Source organism: Polyodon spathula, chromosome 25 (genome assembly GCF_017654505.1).
Source record: "Polyodon spathula isolate WHYD16114869_AA chromosome 25, ASM1765450v1, whole genome shotgun sequence".
NCBI classification, from domain to species: domain Eukaryota; kingdom Metazoa; phylum Chordata; class Actinopteri; order Acipenseriformes; family Polyodontidae; genus Polyodon; species Polyodon spathula.
Window position 1 is genome coordinate 19,728,246 of NC_054558.1, and position 21,202 is coordinate 19,749,447.

A 21,202-nucleotide genomic window follows, 5' to 3' on the forward strand; every position below is an offset into this window, starting at 1 on the left:
GTTAGTTTAGTGCCATTTACTGACAGCATTTTTAATTGGATTTGTATAAACATGTTTTGAATTAAGTGCTGTAGGTTTTTTTTTATCATTATTTATAAATTTTAAACACTTTAAAACTGGTATGTTGAGTTGTTCTGTTATTGGACAAAATCCAGAATCCAGCAATTTCGGAATATTTAACTGGTAGGATTCGCTGAAATAGGCATTTCCAGAATGGTGGTGTCTGATGTACTGTCATGTAAGCCTATCTAGGGGTTTAACCTTTCGAGAGTTTTAATGACATCAGAAAGCTGCACACAATTATGGCCAAAAGTGTTGCATTGTGTCAGTCATGAAACCTGCTGAAATAATATTAACACATTTAACTACATTCCACTTTGTAGTTTTCCATAAAAATGTCATTTCAAAATCTAACATGTACCAAGTGTGGCTGGCAGTAGACACATTGGATATAATTTTTGATTTTACATGATAAAGATCAAAATGATGTGTTTTTTTGTATATGTTCTTTTTATTAATGTTTCAATCCTAAAATTCTAGGGTGATGCAAAACTTTTGGCTGTAACTGTACATGTTTATTTGAAATGCTGCACAGATGCAGCATAATCACTAGCGGGAAGGTCTCAGGTCCCAGCAAGCACACATTCAGGAGTGTATGAGCAAAACTTGAAAAACAATACTCTCCTGGGCTATTGGGATTTCAAGACGAGCTGCTGACCAGTCATAGTAAAGAAATTCTCTGCAATGAACGCTTGTTTTAGTTTCAATATCCCTGGTACAGAAATTCAGTTGTGGAATTATTAAATCGACCACTAGATTGAAGTCTTCTGTCCTGTCCCTTTACAAGATCATAGTCTTCTATTGTCGGCTTGATTCAAAACTGATTTGATGGTATCAGAGCCTTGCTGATTCAAATGTTACATTCTACCCAAATATACGATTTGGAACCAACACGACTCTGTCTTTCGAGAGGAGTCCTTCCCAAACCCTTGTTGGTAACCTCACAGTTCTGGGGCCAGTATGTGACAACAGAGTTGCAATCACTGTTTCAACAAAACAATTAGTGAAGGTACTGTATTTTTTATTCAATGAATTTGTAATTATTTTTAATTTAAACCAAAATAAAAAGTTCAACATTCCAAAATACAAGACCATACCTAATTTAAACACCTGTTTTCTTAAGGAATCTTTTCCAGTGTCTCTTACATGCAGCCTGCATCATTACCCGTTTTGGTTTTATATTGCTGCACGACGTCCTGGTGAAGGTTTACTGGTGTTTTTTATTTCATGTATCCTCAAGGAGACACAGAAGCATTTTTTACTTATAACTGAAGAGCACTCAGTGGTGTTTTCAATTCTAAGTGTTACACTACATCAACTGAAGGCTGCAGGTAAGAAATCACTTAGGGACAAACACCCACAGCTCACCAGAAAGTGTATCTTGAAGCATAATTCCTGACAGTGCTTATGAAAAGGACAGGTAGTAGGAAGTGAGCATTCTACCATCTTCTGTTTTATAGATTCAATCATAGGTGGCCAAGCAAGCTTAATATTTCAATAGTTTTACAGTTTTACACAATTGTTAAACGCAGTTTCTTACAATGATATTTAAAAATCTGATATTAAACATTCAAAAACAAACAAAAAGATATATACATTTTAGGTTAGCGATATGAAATTGTACTTATTTAGTTTCTGCACCATTTCTACAGAATATGAATTTGCAAATCCTTGTATTGCTTCGGTACGAGTCTGATTAAAAGCCCATTTTGAGAAACCGAATGGTGTGACTAGAGATCCAAAGCAGATATGCAATAGTTTGGCAGATATGCAATAGTTTTAATTTAATACCTCAATTAAAACACACAAATACGCTGTATAATAGAATAGCATTTGTCACATCAACTGAATTTAATTAAATCGTCATGTGTGTCAAACTTTAAAAGCCAGAATATTGTCGACTGAATAGTAAAATTAAAAATGACTGCACTGACCGACTCCAAGAAGCCAGACACCTTTGCTTACAAAGTCTGACCGATACTTATTTCTGTAATTTTCATTGAGACCAGATTACTCTAAAGGCACAAAGAAAATAGAAGAGTGTAGAACAGGGACTTGCATTACAAAACATCACATTCACTAAAGAGGGTATCGATACACAAATACTTTGAAGCTACTGGTATAGTCTGTAGGCATTCTCTACTTTCCAGTTCTCAAATCATCCACTTGTCACACAAATCCATTTGGGCAGTGCTTGAGGGGGCACCAAATAGGGATGAATTAAATGGCGGGCAGACCTTTAATAACACTGCAAAAATGAGAGATGACGTGAATGTCAGCAACCTAAATATATTTAGCCTCCCCTCTCCAATGTTACGACTTGAAAACGTGCACTGCCCGTACTACATACTGTCGACAGATGGGGCATTCGCTCATTCTCTTTCCACATTTGGTACAGGTGACCATGTGGCCACACTCCAGGAGTACACAGTCAATCACAGCATCCATACAGATCCTGCACAGGTTGTCATCGCTGCTTAAGTGCATCTTCTCACCGTCTGCAAAAAACAAATAAAGCAGGATTACTAATATTCAATTAATTAACAGGAGGTGGGTCGATTATCTTTCTCAAATTTAAATTACTTCATTATAATTGTGTTCTAAACAGTCTAAAAAGGAGGAGTTTTTCCATCGGAAGGAAGGAAAACGTCATTTCCACATATCAAAAATTAACATCTAACTCGGAATGAGAAAGCCATGCTGAAAATAAAAGCCATTTAAAATTCAAATCACTGTAGACACTTCTGCTCTAGTGTTTACCTTTTCTATTACAATCTTATTGCATCTGCGCTTTCCCAGAGGTGTGAATCCAGGAACAGTTTAGAGATACCTCAAATTCAAAAGCAAGGCACTTCAAGCTGCAAGATCACACCAGACTTGGCATCTGACACTAGTTGCATACCTGTATAACGGAATCAGAAGCATTCTACTTCCAAAACATCTTGGCAGATTGAAAGAGTGTATATCTAAACCTGCAATCCTTTATTCCATTGTTATATTGGCACTTCCTGCAACTGTTTATGCAGGCTTATCTGTGGAACATTATAATATTGTTCTGCTGAACAATGGCATTCACAATTATAATATGCATGAAGAACTACATACAGCTATGGCCAAAAGTTTTGCATCACCTAGAATTTAAATATTGAGACAATACTTTTAAAAAAAAAATCTAAATGATGTTCATATAGTTTTATTTAAATACAAAATGGTATTGCAAAAGCCTCATTGTTCAATGTGTCCGTTAAGTATACAGGAAACTGCAAAATTTGAATGCAATTCAATGTATACATTATTCATCAGCTTTCATTCGACTTGAGGAAGCAAAATTAGTTAATTCGATGGGGCGATGCAAAACATTTGGCCATAGCTGTACAGCAAAAAAAAAAAATGTTAAAGTCACCTGGAAGATGCAGATGCAATGAAGACAAGAAGCTTTCGATTGTAATACTGCAGTAAAGCCTCTCCCTTTTAATATAAGAGCTAACCCAATGATTTCAGCAGTAACTGTTGGAACTCAGTTTTAATCAACTAGTTCACAGCATGCTTACTCGTCATCCTTTGCAGGAGTTTTCTACGCAGGCTGCATGCAATGAGCACTTCCGTTTCTGCAAGTTTCACACTATTCAGAATCAACAGCTAAAGCAGACAGACCAGCAAAACCACACGAACAACACTGTTAATACAGAATTCACTTGCTAGCCACAGTGCAGAAGGGCTGTGCATTTTCACACTTCACTCACCTCCATTTCCACCACTGCAGATAGGCTGAGGGTGTGACGTCACCACTTGTTGGGAAGTAAAGTACAGAGTAGTTAGAAACCGCCATCCGCACCTCACCGCGTACATTACACACCAGCTGGCCAAATAACTGGAGAACCTACCAAACACAAAATCTCATAGTCTGCAAATGGATTTGGTCATGTGACGTGCGGAAGCTGTGAGAGGCGAGTGCAACTATTCAACAATCCATGGAAAGCCATTAAGATCTCAGTGAACTTATATATGTGCAATGTGTTGTAACAAGCAGAAGACGTGCTTGTGTTACAGTATCCTTAAACTGGGAGTTACGCATTCTGAGCTATTGACCATTCTCCACTTTTTGCCCAGTCTGTAAATGAGGCAGTATCTTCTACAATAGAGTTACATTACCCACTACTTTCTAGCAATACTATAAAAACATGTGACCCTATCACACTGCAGTAACGATGCCAAGGTTTCATTAAAATAAACCCCACTGTGCTGCTACACGAGACTAGCAAAGTGAAACTTAGCTTAATGCAATTACCACATACATGTGAACAATAAAGACCTATCATTGTACCATTAACAGTTTTGTTGGTGGTGTGATCATACAGCTCATTTAATCTTGAGCTTACTCAAATAGCATGAACAAGATAACCTACTTTCTCTAAATATCTATTTATTTATTTTTACTTCACATTCAACAAAAACTTTACCTGCAGTTTTACTGTTGTCCACATTTTCCACTAGAAAAAAAAAAAAAGAAAAAATTAGTTAAAAAGCTGTTAAATCAGAAATACTGTTACTTATTTCTACTAGTAGACCGTTTCTTTCACATACACGACTTCCGGTTTTCTTCAGTCTCTCTGTACAGTCTGTTGACTCGCTCCACCAGCTCCCACTTTTCACAGCACCCTGAATAGTTCACAAAATTTCGAGCAAGGATCTCTTTGAGCTGCCGGACGTTCAGTCCTTCGATGTCCTCCATGGTGGATATGTCTGAGAGAGAGGCCCTTGCCCGCTTTCTAGACAGCGGAGTATCCTGTCAAGAAACATTAGGCAGAGTCCATTAAACTAATGTTGCAAAGATGCAGTCAACACCAGTAATCACTCATTTATTCTAAAACAAGGCAATGAAAGACATTTCATAGGGGTAAGTACAACAGTGGGAAGACCATTTTAAGTACTGGTTTGCTGAGCTTTAGGCTTCATAGTGTCTCTAAAAATAATGACATGCTTAAAACAGCAGTTGCTGTAAAAAAAAAAAAAAATATTCAGGTTTATGCCACATGGTTTTAGTATTCCTTTAGATAGTATCCATTCGCTGCATTATTTATTTATTTTTTAAAAACGTGCCTGGCTGTCTATCTGCTTACCTGTGCTTCTACATTTTCATCTGATTCCAGAGTCAACCGAGCTGCTCCATCACCATGTTCCTGCTCACAAACCGATACAAAGTATACAGATCTATCTTTGAAACAGGTTTCACCTTCTGTATTTAAAACACACACACGTCTCACTGGAACTGGACTTCAGCTCCATTGACAAATCAAAGCCACTTACAAACAGCATCTCATTTTATAGCATGAACGTGTGCAAGGACTTGTTCTTTACTCATTTGAGGTTAGTACAGTACTGTGCTGCACCCCTATGATGACTCGTCATTATAAAATGACTGTGCAGTTGCAATGCAGAACCCGTGTTGGTGTGGGTTTGTGGAATTTTCTTCAGCTCCCAACCACAGTCTAAACCATTAGCTAATGAGTTCCATTGAAAAGCATGCAGTCATGGTCTCTGCATTGCTGTCAGAGCATCTGCAATATGCAAACCCAGCCCTTCAGTACCAACTCTCATCCAGTCCATTCCAAGACCTTCCTTCCTTACCTGAAAACTCAACGGTGATGGAAAGGCTACAGACCACTGCTTTATAGAGTTTGTGAAAATCTACATTCAAGCCTTTCTATGAAAACACAAAAACAAACCCTCCCGCTGTTATTTACATTGGTCCACCAAGTTGATCAGGGAAAAAAATAAACATATATATATATACACACACACACACACACACACACCTACATATATCTATCTATCTATCTATATACCCCACCAGATTCAAAGGTAAACTGCTGTAACCCTTTGCAGTCCTATGTCAGACCAGGTCCGACGTTATAATTTTCCCTTTCTGGTCTGATGTTGGACCCTGTCCGACATCAAAAAGACTTAAAGCACAGGTCTCTAGTCGTTTTTTTCTCTGGAAAAAGCACAGAAAACCTTTCAAACCTTTCAGTGAAACCGATAGGAGCCGAAAAAAAAATTTAATTAAAAAAAGGGCGGATCTGATAGCCCCATCCACTACAGCGATAACACTGACATAACAAAGGAGATAGCTGCTTCTGCATCCAGCGCTCAAAGACTAACACGGACATTTGCAGAGCTTTTTGGAGATGTTCTAGTAATAAAATAATGACTTGGATTGCATTATTGAGGAGTTTGGTGATAAAACGAGTGATCAGGAGAGGATTTATCAGTATGCACATCTGTAAAGAGGTATGTGAAAAATACCACGAACAAGGGGTGGGGCTTGGCTGTAGATACAGTACTGAGTGTCCTTTTGCAATTCAATGCCTTTTAAACCTGTTTTACTCTGAAAAAAAATATTTTAAACAGCACGTGTGAAAATAAATTGGACCCAATGCGCCTGACAAGCGCTGAATAAATGGACTGCAAAGGGTTAAATGGAGTAGATTTAGTACTTTTATTCTGTTAGAACTAGGATGAGAGGTTTACATAATCAATACTGTACCTGATTTGCTGTTCCTGAGCTTCCACTCCAAGTGAGCAGATCTCCTGGAGAGGCAGACAGCGAGGACTGGGACGGAGCGGAGTGCAATACAGAATGCGGCGTGGCGAGCACAGACCTGGATGAACGTATACTACTTGTGTCCAAGTCGTCTTCTGCATCGGATCCATGATGGAACAACACAAGGTCCACCAAGTCCTCTTTCTCGCGACACGTCTCTGTCGATACATTCCTCAGCATTAGATACTGCCGCAGGTCTCTTACTTTCAGTCTCATTAGCTGTGGCCTCTGGAATGTGGTTTCTTTCAGTACATTACACGTGTAACATCTCCGAAGGTTTTCTTGCAGGGCTGAGCAGAGAGAGCAAAAGTTCTTCTTGCAATCACAGCAAACATGCTTAGAAAAACGAAAAAGCGTACCGTAGTTAGAAAATAAACACACAACGGTAACCTTGCATTAGAAGTCAAACAAAAACACTGTAAACAAAAAAAAACCTAAAACCAAGCAGGGTTTGCATGTACTGTAAATTATAAAATGTTTAAACAAAATGACTTCATGTGAACAAAGTAAAACAATGGCATGTTTTACTGGAATTATTGGTGGAAAGCTGAACGCAACGCATCACTTCCTGACATCTGAGCGACATCATGATGCAATCCAAAAAGTGTTTCTCTACAAATCAACAAAAAACTAAAAAAACCGTCACCACTTAAACACTATCCATGTAATATCTGCCATACTCACCACAGCTATTACACATATACAGAGTGAAAAGCAGATCACCATGACCTGCTGAACTATTCATTTGAATCTTGGCTTTAGGTAATAAAATATCTCCCTTACAAATGATACTAAACTGAAATACAATTAAAGACACATACACATGCTACACAATTATTTGTTCTTATTTCAGAGCTGCCATAGATGACTGCATCACAGAGCACACCGACATCAAGTACGATCTCAGCATCAAATCGCTTGCAAATCAAGATCAAGCGCAGCTAGCCTGCTTGGTGTACTGTCTTGGCACTGTCCTCCTAAATGATGCAACTTTCCATTTTTAACACCTCTTATCCTGATCAGCTCTCAGGAAACAGCAGTTTACACTGTGGCCATATTACAAATATCATTCCAGTAGATAATGACATTGTATGTGAAAATACTGTGCGGCTAGATGCCTCCTCCACTCTGTATTTATTCTCTGGGGACAGGCAGTGATGCAACATGTAACAGAGCTTACCTTTTTCCTGAACACAGAAAAGTCTAGTCCGCAGGCTTTGCAGACGAGACTAGCATTTCCCGATGAAGGCGGGGGGTAGGTTGAATACCCAGCATTGGGGGCAAATCTGAAGGGACCGGCTCCTGCACCAAACCCTGGCTGCTGGCCCCGCACTACTCCCGTACCCATCACTTCATTCAGCAGACCACAACATGAAGCCCACATGGACGAGGCCCCAGCCTGCAATTCAGAGACACATCATCATGATGGGCTAGTGACTGCTCAAACGTGTACTGTTAACACTGCTTTCTCAAAGGACCATGTGCATGACTGACAGCATTCAAAATCCAGACTGCTGGTCTCATTGTAAAATTTAAAAAAAAGTAAAGCTTGAGAAAAAAATGAGTGTCAAACAAGTTAGAGGAGATCAAAAAGACTTCTGCTTTCACAGCAAATCAGCAATTGTAAGACTGAAAAAGACTGAAAGATTACATACATAAAAACACATTTACAATCCATATTTCAAATGAACAACATACACTATTATTCCCTACCGCAAACATACGATCAAAACACTGAACTGTGAATAAGCAAGTGTACTCACAAGATCTTAATGGTATCATATATAGAGCAGAGTGACACACACTTGCATGGCTATTGGGCTAATGAAGGCTGTATGTTTAGAACCGAGACTGGACACATGGGCATGCCATCATATCATTGACTCGTTTTGTATTCCGATTTCCACAAGTGCACCTCAGAAAATTCTCAACCCTTTTGATCAGAGCTAAAACATTTAGCACATAATGATAATTGTCTGAAGCATGGCAGAAATAGCAGAACTCAGTCTAGAATAGCAAGGAATCAATAACTTCTGTACTCGTTCATTATCTTCATGTTCATTTGCACAATTGAAATAAACTGTCTTTAAGAAAGCAGACAATGCATAATCAACAATAGCAAGCATAGTGTCTGTCCTGACTTTGGGGTGAAAAGGTTACACCATTTAATTGAAGGTCTACTCAAGCTATGCAGGCACCACTAGAACACAGTACAGTGCACTTGTTACTGTCCTGGGCAGACTTATACAAGGTTCCAACAGTGTCCAAAGCAGGACATTTCCACTGGGCTACCCATAGCCTAGGAACTGACCCCTGGGAGCCCTGTTCAACTTCCAAATGTTCTCAACCCAGCAATCGTGGCAGACAGCAGCTGCCCTGGCACCTAACCCCCAATACCCTCTCTGCACACACACACACACATCCTCTACCAGTGCTGATGTCCCAATTCTCTGCAACAGACAACCACAGGGTCCGAGAGGAAGGATCAGTGGCAACTGTCAAAAATCTACTGTATAATAAAACTATATAGTGATAACGCCCGGGGCCTAATTGAATGTATAAACGACTAACGTAATTGATTTGAAAACCAATAAACGTGCACCTGATCTGGAGCAACAGCGTGCAGTTAGCGCAACTCAACACAATAAGAAGCCGATCTCTTAATCCCAGTCGCTTTGAGCTTAGAATCACCTGCTCCCTCTCCCCACAAGAGACAAGAGGTCAGTACAGTAGCATCTTGGAAAACGCCGCTGCTTTAACCGCATGTCTGTAGTTTGATTTTCACACAAGCGGACAACAGTGAAATCTACAACGCCTCGGATTTCTGCTGCATGTATTCAGTGTGTGCACCGCAACAATATGTAATCCATGTCCTGTATGGGCTTGCATGTACTTCCATGCGTCTACCACGGTAACCGCGCTAAGCTTTTCATTGCCACCGACATCTAGCCCTGTCGGTGTTTTAAGTAATGTCTTGTCTCTACATCCAATGTTTACATACACCAGTGATATTTTTTTTATACAAATCTCGTTTGTGTCTTAATAAAGCATATACCGTGAAAAAGAACGACGACGATGAGTTCAAAACGAAAACAGAATTAACTAAAACACATGGGGCTAGATTTGACCCAGACAAAGTCATTTCGTCCCGTTTACGGAGGCGTTTTTTTTTTTGTTTGTTTGTTTGTTTTGTTTTTTAATCCTGGTTGCAGTGAATGACATTTATTAGGTTTTCGGACAACGGATAATCACATAAGCTATGCAAAAAAAAAAAAAAAAAAAAACCCGGCAGTATCACGACATACAGGCAGCGCATATTTGAAGGAATGCGCATAAATAGTGCTGTGTATTCGCATGCATGATTACAGCAACACCGCACGCAAAACAAGCTTTTCCGTTTTGCCCACTGAATAATAATTTATTTTCCCTCTTCATGTAAATACAACATACTTCATGACTTTAACGCGATTAATACATCCCAGCGAATACATCTGACAAGATAAAACATTATGGATCCAGACTGTATTTATGTTTACTTGCAAATACGTTGTACTAATGATATGTCTTTTGACTCTTTCACACCCGAACAAGGATGTCAAGCAATGCCAAGGAAAACAAAAACATAATACCCGACCTAGTGCATTATCACTCGTATTTATGTTTAATTCGATTAAAAAATAATGTATAATCGATCTGATTCTGCACACAGCGATGCTAACCACGAACCGGAATCTCGTCTCCGTTTTGCAGGTACTCATATACCGTTACAACGAATGCTTCCGTTTTTTTTTTTAAAAAACATAACATATTCTACAATAGCGAGCTACCACTTTTAACAATGCAACATGGATTTACTCTACCTTCATGTCTCGGTAACTCCCAGCTGAAAATTTTACCTAAAAATAAAGCACTGGCCATCAAGAACACCAGGAATCACTTCATTACGTCGACGTCTTCCGTCACACCCAGGGCTTTTTGAATAACAAACAGAATGACAGACAGCTGTTTGACCAATCAAGAACCAAAAGTTGCCGTCAGTGATGATTTGAGGCGCCAGTCAGGGTGACTAGATCAGATTGGGCGTCGCCTTAGTGTTCCTGAGCAACCGATGGATAAGAGCTTGCACGATGTTGCTGTGTATTATGACTACAGTCCGTGTTTAAAATTAATCTGTTTAAAATGATTTCCTTTTATGTATTGGTATGTGGTTTTTATACACTTATAATAAATACGCTAACGTTAAACGTGTTGCGCTTAAATAAAATCACAGATTTATTTTTCTTCTCGAACACCAAGATAAAAAAACAAACAAAAAAAAAAACTATACATTTTACTTACACTCTTAGTGTTACCACTACAGTGTCACAACACGCCTGGATACTATCCTGTCTTACAAACATCATTACTAGCGTGTGTATTTGGTCTTCAATGGAAACAGGAATGCTGTCTGTAGAGCAAATAACATTAAAAACATACCTGCACAGCAAGATATTATCAGTTTGGGGATTCAGTCAATGCACACATTTGTTTATGTATTGACGTACAAAGTTAGAATTTGATTCTGAGAAGTTTCCACGTTTTTTCATGTTTACAATCTAATACTGTCTCGGTATTTTTTTTTTTTTTTAATTATAGCTGTCTCACTCTAGTTTTTAAATATGTGAACGTTTTCCACGAACACAGACACATTGCAAACGTGAACATAGAACCAATTATTTATTTTATGCTGAGGTATTAAATTAACTGAATTGTCGAATACCTCAGGCAATCCATTATCGCTTAACCCCGACATTTATGTAGGACCGTTATCATCGAGGAGATCAAAGTAAGTTGAAAAGTTTTTGTTTACTCTAAGTAACTGCTTTGCTGTGGCTTAATGAAGAAAAATATATAGTTAACAAATTACTTTATTTTGAAAGCAGAATTCATGTCTTACATCTACTAGATTAATACTCTTTATTCAACAAACCACCCTTACCTGTTTTCGTTTCGTTCCTCACCATGCAAAACCCAATGGACAGCACAGACCTTCAAAGCAGTAAATCAACAGCAGAGCTAGTCGATAGCTAGGGCGAGTGGAAGCTGCGGCTCAATCGAGCATTCTCTGCTGCGAAGAATGCTGGGACGGGAAGCGTCTTTGTAAATGAAAGTAAACACTATATAGTGGTCGTGAGCAGGCAACATTTGTGTTTTGTTTAAAACAGGAGAATTTGCAGTCAACTGTATTAGCGCAGAATCCGACGGAGTTATACTAACGGGTATGGTCTTAGGCGTGTCTAGTTGAAGTTGGCACTAGATCATTTTAAGTTCAGGAAAACAACAATACATTCTCCATTGCTGGACAGAAGAGCAAGTTAACGTGCTTGGTATCACCATGGCGAGTGTACACGAGAGCTTGTATTTTAACCCAATGATGACCAACGGGGTAGTGCACGCTAACGTCTTCGGGGTAAAAGACTGGGTGACCCCGTACAAGATAACTGTGCTGATGCTGTTGGATGAGATGACCGTATCGACGTCTATAACTCTACTGGATAGAAGACGGCTTAACAAACTGATCTTACCATTGCTGCAGGTAATGTCCAATACATTGCAAAAACGGACACCCTGACTTATTGCTGCGGCTGCAAGGAGGAGAATACCCGTTTACAGAATAGCGTTTGATTCTCACGAGTACAGAATAAATACCGGGTGTAATATAAACCAGCTGGACTCTCAATACAGCTTGCTAGTTGAGTAACTCTGCTATAACTAAAGAAACACTTAGATTTAAAGCTAACCCTTCTACCTGCACATGTGACAAAACTCCGTGTCAAGAAGAGACGCCAAGACGAATTGATTGAGCATGGTTGTGTGGCGTTCCTGCTGTTAAATATGGACGGGTTTATTCAGAAGATGCCTAGGCTTCTTTTTTGTATATTTGTGCAGTGGCAGTAGGTGCCTAGAATGTAGGTCACTGTGTTTCGTGTGAAAACGTTTAACGCTTGTACATTATAAGGTTTAGACTTCACCATAGTACATGTTTGTAATACCCATCTGCATTTTACAATTTCAGAGTCCAGACATGACACTTTCTCAGTTAATCAAGACTGTTGAAGACTCCTGCCCACAGTTGGCTTACACTGTTCATTTAAGGTATGGGGTCTCTCCCACTCCCACGCTCCCCACTTTGCTTCTGTGTTAACATCACGTGTTTGTTACATTGGAATTGCATTCTTTAACATTTCCATTTGGTTGCAGACAGCTTGCTACCTCTCCTACCTAAAATCCATTTACTTAATTCTGCAAAAAAAAAAAAAAAAATCACATTTGGCAAATAATGTTCTACTGTTGGCATCCCGGTTTAAAATTCAGCTGAGCAAAAAGTGTCAGCTTCAGGTTTTCTTTGCATTGTCCAGCTCCACGGTTATTGCCATGATGTGTGGGCGCTGTTGTTGAGATGCATAATGAATTACAGTATTAACAGAAATGCCAGCTCAATCACAGCTCACATTCAGTTTTATTGGCTTCTGTTTCAAGGTTGCAGCTAATGGCCGATGGGGAGCTGAAGGATATGGAGCACTTTTTTGATATGTTACCCAGTCCATTTAATGAGACTGAATCAGAAGCACACAAAACAAGTGTAGTAGGTAAGCATTAAAATAGCACTGTAATCTGCATGTTATAAATTACACATCAGAAATGACAATGAATGATGCTGTGTACTATTTATTTCTGACAGCCCTACTCATTGCATGCAAGGTCAGCAAATCCACACACATTTTCTGCAGTCACCATCTCAGAATGTCAGTACATTGAGGGGTTATCTTTCCTACTGTAATCGCCCATTTTTTTTCTTTTTTGCATTATTTCCAGTGGTATATATTTGCCTTTGTTCAGTATACATGCATTTGCATGGGTTCAGTGTAAAGTGCATATCCCAGTTAAAATAAAGCCGCTTTTGAGGATTACATTATGATAGACTAATCAACAAGCCCTGAGGTGATGACCCTGCATGAAATGAGGCTTTCATATTGTGATCTTTTCTCCCGAGGCCCAGTTTGAGTCTCTGTGTGAAACATCCCGGTAAAAAAAAAAAAAAAAAAAAAAAAATCTTGTGTTCCCTTGAGGGTTGTTTATGCGTCACATGGTCTTGGCGTACAACAAGCTGTCCTTCAGTCAAGTGTACAAGCTGTATACTGCGCTGCAGCAGTACTACCAGAGCTGTGAGAGGAAGGACAGTCCGGCCGCAGAGCCAGCTGAGGACACAGGCATGGAGCTGACCAACACGGAGGAGCTGGGAGCGAAGATGGAGAAAGAGGAGCTGGACTTTGCACCCAGGTACCGTGGTATGAGATGCACAAGAAAAGTAAAATGCACACCACAATGAGTTTGTATTAAAGACCCTCCTTTGTTGAAACATTGCCTGTGTTTGTGTCTTGTGCGTGGCAGTGATGATGAAGTCTCCGCTAGGGGCCCTCTATCCCAGAAGCAGGCAGAGTATTTTCTAGCTCAGCAGGTTTGTGAATAATCATTATCTGTGGCATGTCATACCTTTTCTTTATTCTTGAATGGAACGGGTGAATAAAGCAAGTTTAATTTTCCCAGGCGTATTTGCTGAAGAATGATGAAAACAAAGCCCTGGACCCAGCAGCTCTGCAGAAGGAACTGAACAACATGCTAAAGTTTAATCCTGATTTTGCTGAAGCTGTGAGTACTGACTTTTTTATTTTTGATCGATCTTTTAAAAGGAAATCTGTTTTTTTTTTTTCCTTTCCAATCTGAAATAAGCAGTTCTCAGGACTAATAGTACTCTTTTGCGTTTTTATGCTCTTTTTGCGTTGCTATAGAAACAGTTTTTTCAGATCATGCCTATCAGCAAGTAAAGTCACTGGGGAGTAGCATTTAAGAGAGCTTCTTAGGCTTTCATTGCCAGTAACCTGAACATGGGGGCACAAACTAGTTCTCACTGCATCAGAGTTCATCTTGCATGGCAAATGGCAAGGCCTGCAATAGGTTACATTGCTGTTCACAGTCAGACAACATGCACACCAGGGAGAAGCCACGAAGAGAAGGAAAGTAATGCATCTTTTAAGATTCTGTAAAAGTTTTTGTTAGCAGATTTAGGGTTTTCGACTACAACTGAAGACAAATGTAGTGTTTCTCGTTAATTAATTGACTGCCTCTGCTAACTTAAAACTTCACAGGCAGCGCCCTGTTGAATCCCTGTACACATGCATATTTCTGTTATAAAACACCTGTACAGTATAAAATCTGGGGATGAAAAGATTCACATGCATTGTGATGGAAATACAAATATAAACGAAATAACTGGAGGTTTTTTTTTTTTTTTTTCAGCATTACTTGAGTTACTTGAACAGCATGCGAGTCCAGGACATTTTTAACTCCACAGACAGTCTCCTGCATTACTTCGATCGGCTCATCCTGCCTGGAGGCGACAGCAAGAGCAACGGGGATGAAGGCTGCGGGCGCAGCCTGCGCTATGCTGCTCTCAACCTCGCCGCTCTGCACTGCCGCTTTGGCCACTAGTGAGCGCTTTTCTTAGCGGTAGTATCAGCAGCAGTAGCTGAGTTGTTTATTGCAGTGCTATTCATACAAGCCCTGGCAGGTGCTTTTCTCTCTCACTGATGTGGAACCGCATGTTAAGTGTAATAACATTTTGCATGGTCATTGTTATGGTGACCTCATGAAGGGGGTTATGTAATCACCGTCCTGTCGAAGCTGTTAATTCCCTTTGTGGAAACTGTTTTCTATTAATCTAGCGACACCTTTTCAATGAAAGTAGCCTTGGTTTATTATTTCTAGTCGGGTTTAATATTTCACTTTTTGTAGTTATTTCAGTTTTCACATTGATTTTCTCAATTACAGTGGTTTATGACACACCACATAAAACAGGACGTCTGTCTTTCATCTACCTTCAGCGTTTAAACCGTTATAGCCTTGCATCCTATACAAGCTTCTTTTTTATGTTTTTATTAGTCAACAGGCTGAGCTGGCTTTGCAAGAAGCAATTCGCATTGCCCAAGAATCCAACGATCATGTTTGCTTGCAGCACTGCTTGGTAAGAACTTCAAACTCCAATTGCATTTCTTTTTAAAAGCTCCTCTATAGATCCCCAAATACTCTTTCATGCTTGTCTTAAACACAGGGCTCAATCCAAGCAGAATAATGAGTTTGTAAAGAGGGATTCCCGCTGTGCCGAGGGAGTGATGAACAATACTTTTAAAGTGATAAAATGTATATTTTTACATAATGTGACGTAATGTATAAGGCAAGTCGATTGGTAATTCTCCAGTCTGCAGTCTTGTGTCCCTGCAGTGTATGTTCAGATCTATGTGGTTCTTTTTCACTGTGCATTTGTTGGTTCTTCCAGAGTTGGCTGTACCTCCTGGAACAAATGAAGGGCTCTGACAGCACTCTCACTGAACACGCTGTGAAAATGGCCGTGCACTTCTGTTTACCGGTGAGTTGGGTTCATACTGTCTGATTTGTTTGTAGCATGTGCTTGTGTAAAGCAGGAGTGTAAGAGCATGGTATTTCACACCTGCTGCCTCATCATCATTAAATTCTGATACTGTCAGACATCTGCGTACGGTCTGCCTGGTATTTGAGTAGCGGGACCTCCTGAGAAAGTCAGGTGATTGAAGTAGTGCTGTTGGTGGGATGGTATGGGGCTCTGCCTTCTGCTGCAGCTCAGCTAGTGCCCATGCATGGTGTGAAGAGATCTATTATGTGCTTGTCTTTCTAAAGAGAGCACAGGTGTTCAGTCCCAATACAAGTCAATACAGCTCTAGCCTGATTGAATGTTGCTTTGCTGTTCATGTTAAAGAATGATTGCCTTGAGCTAATAAATATTGCATTGCTGACTGAATAAGTCTTTTACATTTTTCTTTAGTATCTAGCATCCCTTGGAATTCAGTCATTGGTGCAACAAGGGGCTGTTGGGGGAAAGACAGCCAATAAGTTAATGGATGCTTTGAAGGACACTGATCTGTTACATTGGAAGCACAGCCTGTCTGAGCTCATTGATATCAGCATTGCACAGAAAACTGCTATCTGGAGAATGTATGGGAAAAGGTGAGTTTCAGTGTTCTTTAAAGACCTCTGAACCTCAGGGGTGAGTGATGGGGGGAGGGAACTACAGGCAGAAGGTCCAATACTAACAAGCACTTTGATGACAGGAGTCTTAACAGTCCGTTTTTAAAGGTGTTTGAAATTGCACAGGAAGACTGTGCCCAAGCAGACAAAGGGTTGCAGTGCTGGGAAAGTACAGAAAATGAGGAAGTAACACTAGGATTGTTCATTGAATAATGACGGCTGTCGGAACCTTAGCTGATGGGTGATGTCACCAGCACTGGGTTAACTATGAAGCCTATTTGGGGTCAGCTTTCATGAAATGAATCTCGGCTGCAAACCAGTTGTCAATCCCACAATGCAGTGCTCAAGCTGGTTTTGTTGTGTTTCTGCAGCATGATGGCACTCCAGCAAGCCCAGGTGCTGCTGAATATGAACAGCCTGGAGCCGGTGAATCTAGGGGTGCAGCAGAACAACTCGGAGGCCTTCGCTGTGGCACTGTGCCACCTGTCTGAGCTGCACGCAGAGCAGGTACCACTCTTAATGTTCACGCAGGAACAAGCAATATTTTGCCAGCTTTATGTTGTGCATGGAAAACTACAAGGCAGTGTTTGTTAACGTTCCATTATTCAGCGGGTATCATTCGACTTCATGAAGCAAAATCCGTTAATTCTATATAGAGGGCGATGCATAACTTTTGGCCATAGCTGTACATGAGAAAACACAGTCTACTGATTTGAGGTGTCACCTGAAACAGCGTCTGATGCCATTCACACTTTCTAATGTCAAAGATGTTTTAAAGACTTGTTGTTTTCACTGCAGGGTCTTTTTGCAGCCGCCTCCGAGATCTTGAAACACCTGAGGGAGCGGTTTCCTCCTCACAGTCAACATGCAAAAGTAAGCCTGCACAGCAAGCCTGTTTCATGGAATCCACATTGTTTTACATCATGTACTGTATTGTATGCTGTTGTATGGAAACGCTGTTTCTTTTACTAATCAATCTGTAAACTCCTCTTCAATCAATCTTAGCTGTGGATGCTTTGTGACCAGAAGATCCAGTTCGACAGAGCTATGAATGATGGGAAGTATCACCTGGCAGACTCTTTAGTCATGGGGATAGCTGCTCTAAGCAAGACTGAGGGTTTGTATAGGTAAGAGCAGCACTTATAAGGACCCATATAAAAGCTTAATGCTGGGCTTTAAAATTTATTAAATGTAGAGAAATGGCAAACCTGTTGAGCTGTTTGTAAATTTGAGATCATAGCTAATGATTAGCATAGCTAATCTTGAATTCTAAGTTAGTGAATTTTCAATTAAATCAAGTGGAATCACAGTAGAATCATGATTTCAAGAAAAACAGAATTAAGAAACTACCTAAAGGTTTTATTCTGAAAAATTGGCCCTTGCCTGAAATAGGGCCCTGCTCATTTACTGTTAATGTACACCCTAGTGTAAGCATGCTCGTCTTGTCTTTTGTTTATAGAAAAGCACTTGTATTGAAGGCTCAGAACCAAACTACGGAAGCCTATAAGGTCCTGCAAAGGCTACTGCTGTACTGTGAGAAAATAAAGGGAACAGAAATGACCATCCGGTAAGCTGCTCCCGTCATTTACACAGTTTGATTCTGTTATTTAAGAATGTATTTCAATAAATAGAAAGTGAAGTGGGAAACAGAAATGAGTTTTATTAAAAGATTAGGTTTTAAGATCACATTGTATTTACAGTTGGTTTTGCACTTCTCGTAGATTACCTATAAGTAAAGAAGCCAGCCGTTGATGATGTTAGTAAAACGGACCAAACGTTGTCTTGCATTGTACGTTCCAGAGTGATGCTGTCTCTAGCCGAGCTGCACTGGAGCTCCTGTTGCCATGCCATCGCGCTCCCCTTGCTGCTGAGATCTCTTGCCTTGTCCCGTGAGTATCACCTGCAGCACCTAGCCTCCGAGTCCATCCTGCACCTGGCCTTCTCACAGGTAGGGAATCCGAATTAGAAACCCTTTGAATAAACACACGCACACACTGAACGAATCCACTGTTTAGTCCTATCTGAAGCAGACCTGTGTTCGATCTGCACACTGGTGCCTGTGTTGTTTCTATACTGCGTACTGCACTACACTACCCAGGTGGACTGTATGATGGAAGGCTGTATGACTGTTTTTTTTTTTCCCCCCCTCTGCTGTAGCTGATGCTTGGCATCCCTGAACAGGCATTAAATATCCTGCACATGGCTATCGAGCCCATCCTGGCACATGGGGCTCTCCTGGACAAAGGTCGTGCCATGCTGTTAGTGGCCAAGTGTCAGATTGTTACAGTCTCATCAGAGCCTTCGAAACAGAAAGCCCAAGGTAAGCTCTGAATGGATTCTTTCCATCCAAGTATATATTCCTGCAGAGGGCTTACTGAACCAGCATTGGTTTACTGCAAATATTTTTAGTATTATAGATTATTTTGAACCAGTTTGATTTATGTGTGTGCCTCAGTCAAGGGCGCTTATACAGGAGACTGTACCACATGCCAATTTTCCTGTCTTGTTTGTGAACCATGAAACACTGAGGGAGCATTGTGTATGTCACCTGAAGGATGAATTTTCATTTTGTGAAGGCTCCTGTGTAAGTTGTATTGTATCCTGGACATTTTCAGACAGGTAATGGTTGCTTTTTTTGACTCACCTAGCAGCTTTGGAAGTGGCTATTCAAAACCTGGAGGAAGCCGGCACGTATTTTGCCAAAGTAGATTGCAAAGAGAGAGTGAGAGACGTCTATTACCTGCAAGCCCGGCTGTACCACTCTCTGGGGAAGACTGCACAGAGGAATAAATGTGCAATGCTCTTCCGCCAGCACAACCAGGAGCTGCCATCTCAGGGAGTGCCACTGATCACCAGGCTGTGAAACTGAATCGGAGACAGTGAAGGAGCCTGTCGCTACTGCTATCCACTCCCAATCACCCAGCACAGGGAGGGTCTCTTGAAAAATGGATGTACATTGGTAATGTTAAATAGTGTATATTTCAAATAATAAAGAGAAGTGATTCTTTCGTTTTTGTGTCTGTGTTTTGGGTTCTCAAAACCTTACACCAAACTTTAATTTGCATCTTATGTTCTGAAAGTTGGTGAAAAACACCCTGTGGTGTTCTAGAACTAGAAATTAACAACTGAACTAATTGGTGCAAAAAGCTTTATGAATGTCTTGTATCTTCAGAAGAGAGCAGTGGAATGTGCTATACAGCTTACACACCCCCAGAGATACTAATCAAGGGAGTATGGACTGAATTACAAATACAAAATGTATTATATTAAATGTTTTTTTAATATCTTATGTACACTTGACTAAACCTATATTTAAATATCACTTTATTCTCATTGGCCTCTTAGTTACCTGTTAGTGATGACTTTCAAGAGCAGTAATACAGCCAGTATAATGGAAAGCCTGCAATCAAAGGGAATGAAGTCATAGGCTAGTCAATACAAAGCTGGGGTTTTATATGTGGGTCAGTTCTTATACTTTGTGGGTTTACATGTACTGATTTACGTTTGTTCTTTACTGAAATGCAACCCCTTGATTATACACTAGGGGGCTCTGCATCCTAAGGAATAGTAAAGTTTCAGTTCCAGCGTGTGTAATTCAGCTCGTCTCCTGTTGAAAACTGTTTATCAAGCTTCAGTTTTACAAAGCAAACTATTTTTGATGTATGGTGACAGGAAGGCAATGTATTCTATGATTAGGGAATATGCTGGTACAATGCACAGTACATGGAAAACGCTGTTTATGTATTGCTTTCATTTTTCATATAAAGAAAATAAACATCCTTCTTTCTGTCTCCCAGTCGGACAGCGCTTCACTGTTTTGCTGTTCATACACCCCACAAGACCAGGCACGTTGTAAGCATGGGACATGCCCCAGTTGATTCAGTTTATAAGGGGGCTTTTCCATAGACTGATGCTGGATATTGTTTTATATGTGTTGAGCAAGGGGCACAGGAGCATGACTTATATATTTGCTTTTACTGTGGACTGTTTTATGCCTGTTAAAGCAAGCCTTTGATATTTTCTGTATTATGAATGAGATCTTGATCAGGTCTTAAGCACGTTGTAACACAGATGCTGCCTGGTGTTTTCCAAGGCTGAAAAGCACCTAAAACCCTAAACCTGACTTTAAAGATGTGCTTGTTTTCTACAGTACAGGACTGTGATTGGACACCCTGCTGTATGTAGAGTCACTGTCAGTGCAGCAGGCATTAGAACCCCAGCTGAAACATTAGACTCCCTGATCCACACTAGATTTGGGTCCTAGGCAGGATATGTGTGCTTTCCCAGAGTCAAAGCAGAAATAAACCTTAGAAAACCAAACAATAATACAAGTTTAAAAACCTGATTTCAGTAATTGCAATGAGAACTGCTCTGAATGATGTCAAACATCATGAAAAAGTACGGGGACAGTTCAAAGCAAAAAGCTATTACATTGTAACT

The 21,202-nt window shown here is 40.1% G+C and overlaps 2 protein-coding genes across 4 annotated transcripts; one reads left to right on the forward strand and one right to left on the reverse strand.

The window, feature by feature from the left end:
* Nucleotides 1-1,064: 1,064 nt before the first annotated feature.
* LOC121299769 (E3 ubiquitin-protein ligase RNF34-like) lies at nt 1,065-11,706 on the reverse strand. 2 transcript variants are annotated; one of them, XM_041227808.1, is made up of 8 exons: nt 11,643-11,706; nt 7,845-8,063; nt 6,608-7,000; nt 5,181-5,240; nt 4,645-4,846; nt 4,521-4,550; nt 3,804-3,848; nt 1,065-2,558 (listed from the first exon to the last, which is right to left on the reverse strand). In XM_041227808.1, the coding sequence occupies exons 2-8, from the start codon at nt 8,046-8,048 to the stop codon at nt 2,374-2,376; spliced, it is 1,119 nt and encodes a 372-aa protein (XP_041083742.1). In that variant the 5' UTR covers nt 8,049-8,063; nt 11,643-11,706; the 3' UTR covers nt 1,065-2,373. The 2 variants fall into 2 exon arrangements, with proteins under 2 accessions (XP_041083742.1, XP_041083740.1); XM_041227806.1 differs by lacking the exon at nt 11,643-11,706 and adding an exon at nt 10,525-10,617.
* An 81-nt stretch (nt 11,707-11,787) lies between these two features.
* On the forward strand, nt 11,788-19,774 carry anapc5 (anaphase promoting complex subunit 5). Of its 2 annotated transcripts, none has more exons than XM_041227801.1 (17): nt 11,788-12,239; nt 12,720-12,799; nt 13,184-13,293; nt 13,774-13,984; nt 14,096-14,162; nt 14,252-14,353; nt 15,002-15,192; nt 15,644-15,725; nt 16,038-16,127; nt 16,560-16,741; nt 17,134-17,269; nt 17,561-17,635; nt 17,768-17,889; nt 18,222-18,329; nt 18,563-18,710; nt 18,920-19,082; nt 19,411-19,774. In XM_041227801.1, the coding sequence occupies exons 1-17, from the start codon at nt 12,039-12,041 to the stop codon at nt 19,623-19,625; spliced, it is 2,283 nt and encodes a 760-aa protein (XP_041083735.1). In that variant the 5' UTR covers nt 11,788-12,038; the 3' UTR covers nt 19,626-19,774. The 2 variants fall into 2 exon arrangements, with proteins under 2 accessions (XP_041083735.1, XP_041083736.1); XM_041227802.1 differs by having other exon boundaries at nt 11,790-12,239; nt 19,414-19,774.
* Nucleotides 19,775-21,202: the final 1,428 nt, after the last annotated feature.

Coding starts and splice junctions, on each gene's coding strand:
- LOC121299769 (XM_041227806.1), bottom strand. Junction 3,849..4,520: donor GGACAACAGTAAAACTGCAG/GTAAAGTTTTTG, acceptor CTTCCCAACAAG/TGGTGACGTCACACCCTCAG. Junction 2,559..3,803: donor CTGCAGTGGTGGAAATGGAG/GTGAGTGAAGTG, acceptor TGTTTTTTGCAG/ACGGTGAGAAGATGCACTTA.
- anapc5 (XM_041227801.1), top strand. CDS start 12,039: ATGGCGAGTGTACACGAGAGCTTGTATTTTAACCCAATGATGACCAAC. Junction 12,240..12,719: donor TGATCTTACCATTGCTGCAG/GTAATGTCCAAT, acceptor TTACAATTTCAG/AGTCCAGACATGACACTTTC. Junction 16,128..16,559: donor CCGTGCACTTCTGTTTACCG/GTGAGTTGGGTT, acceptor ATTTTTCTTTAG/TATCTAGCATCCCTTGGAAT.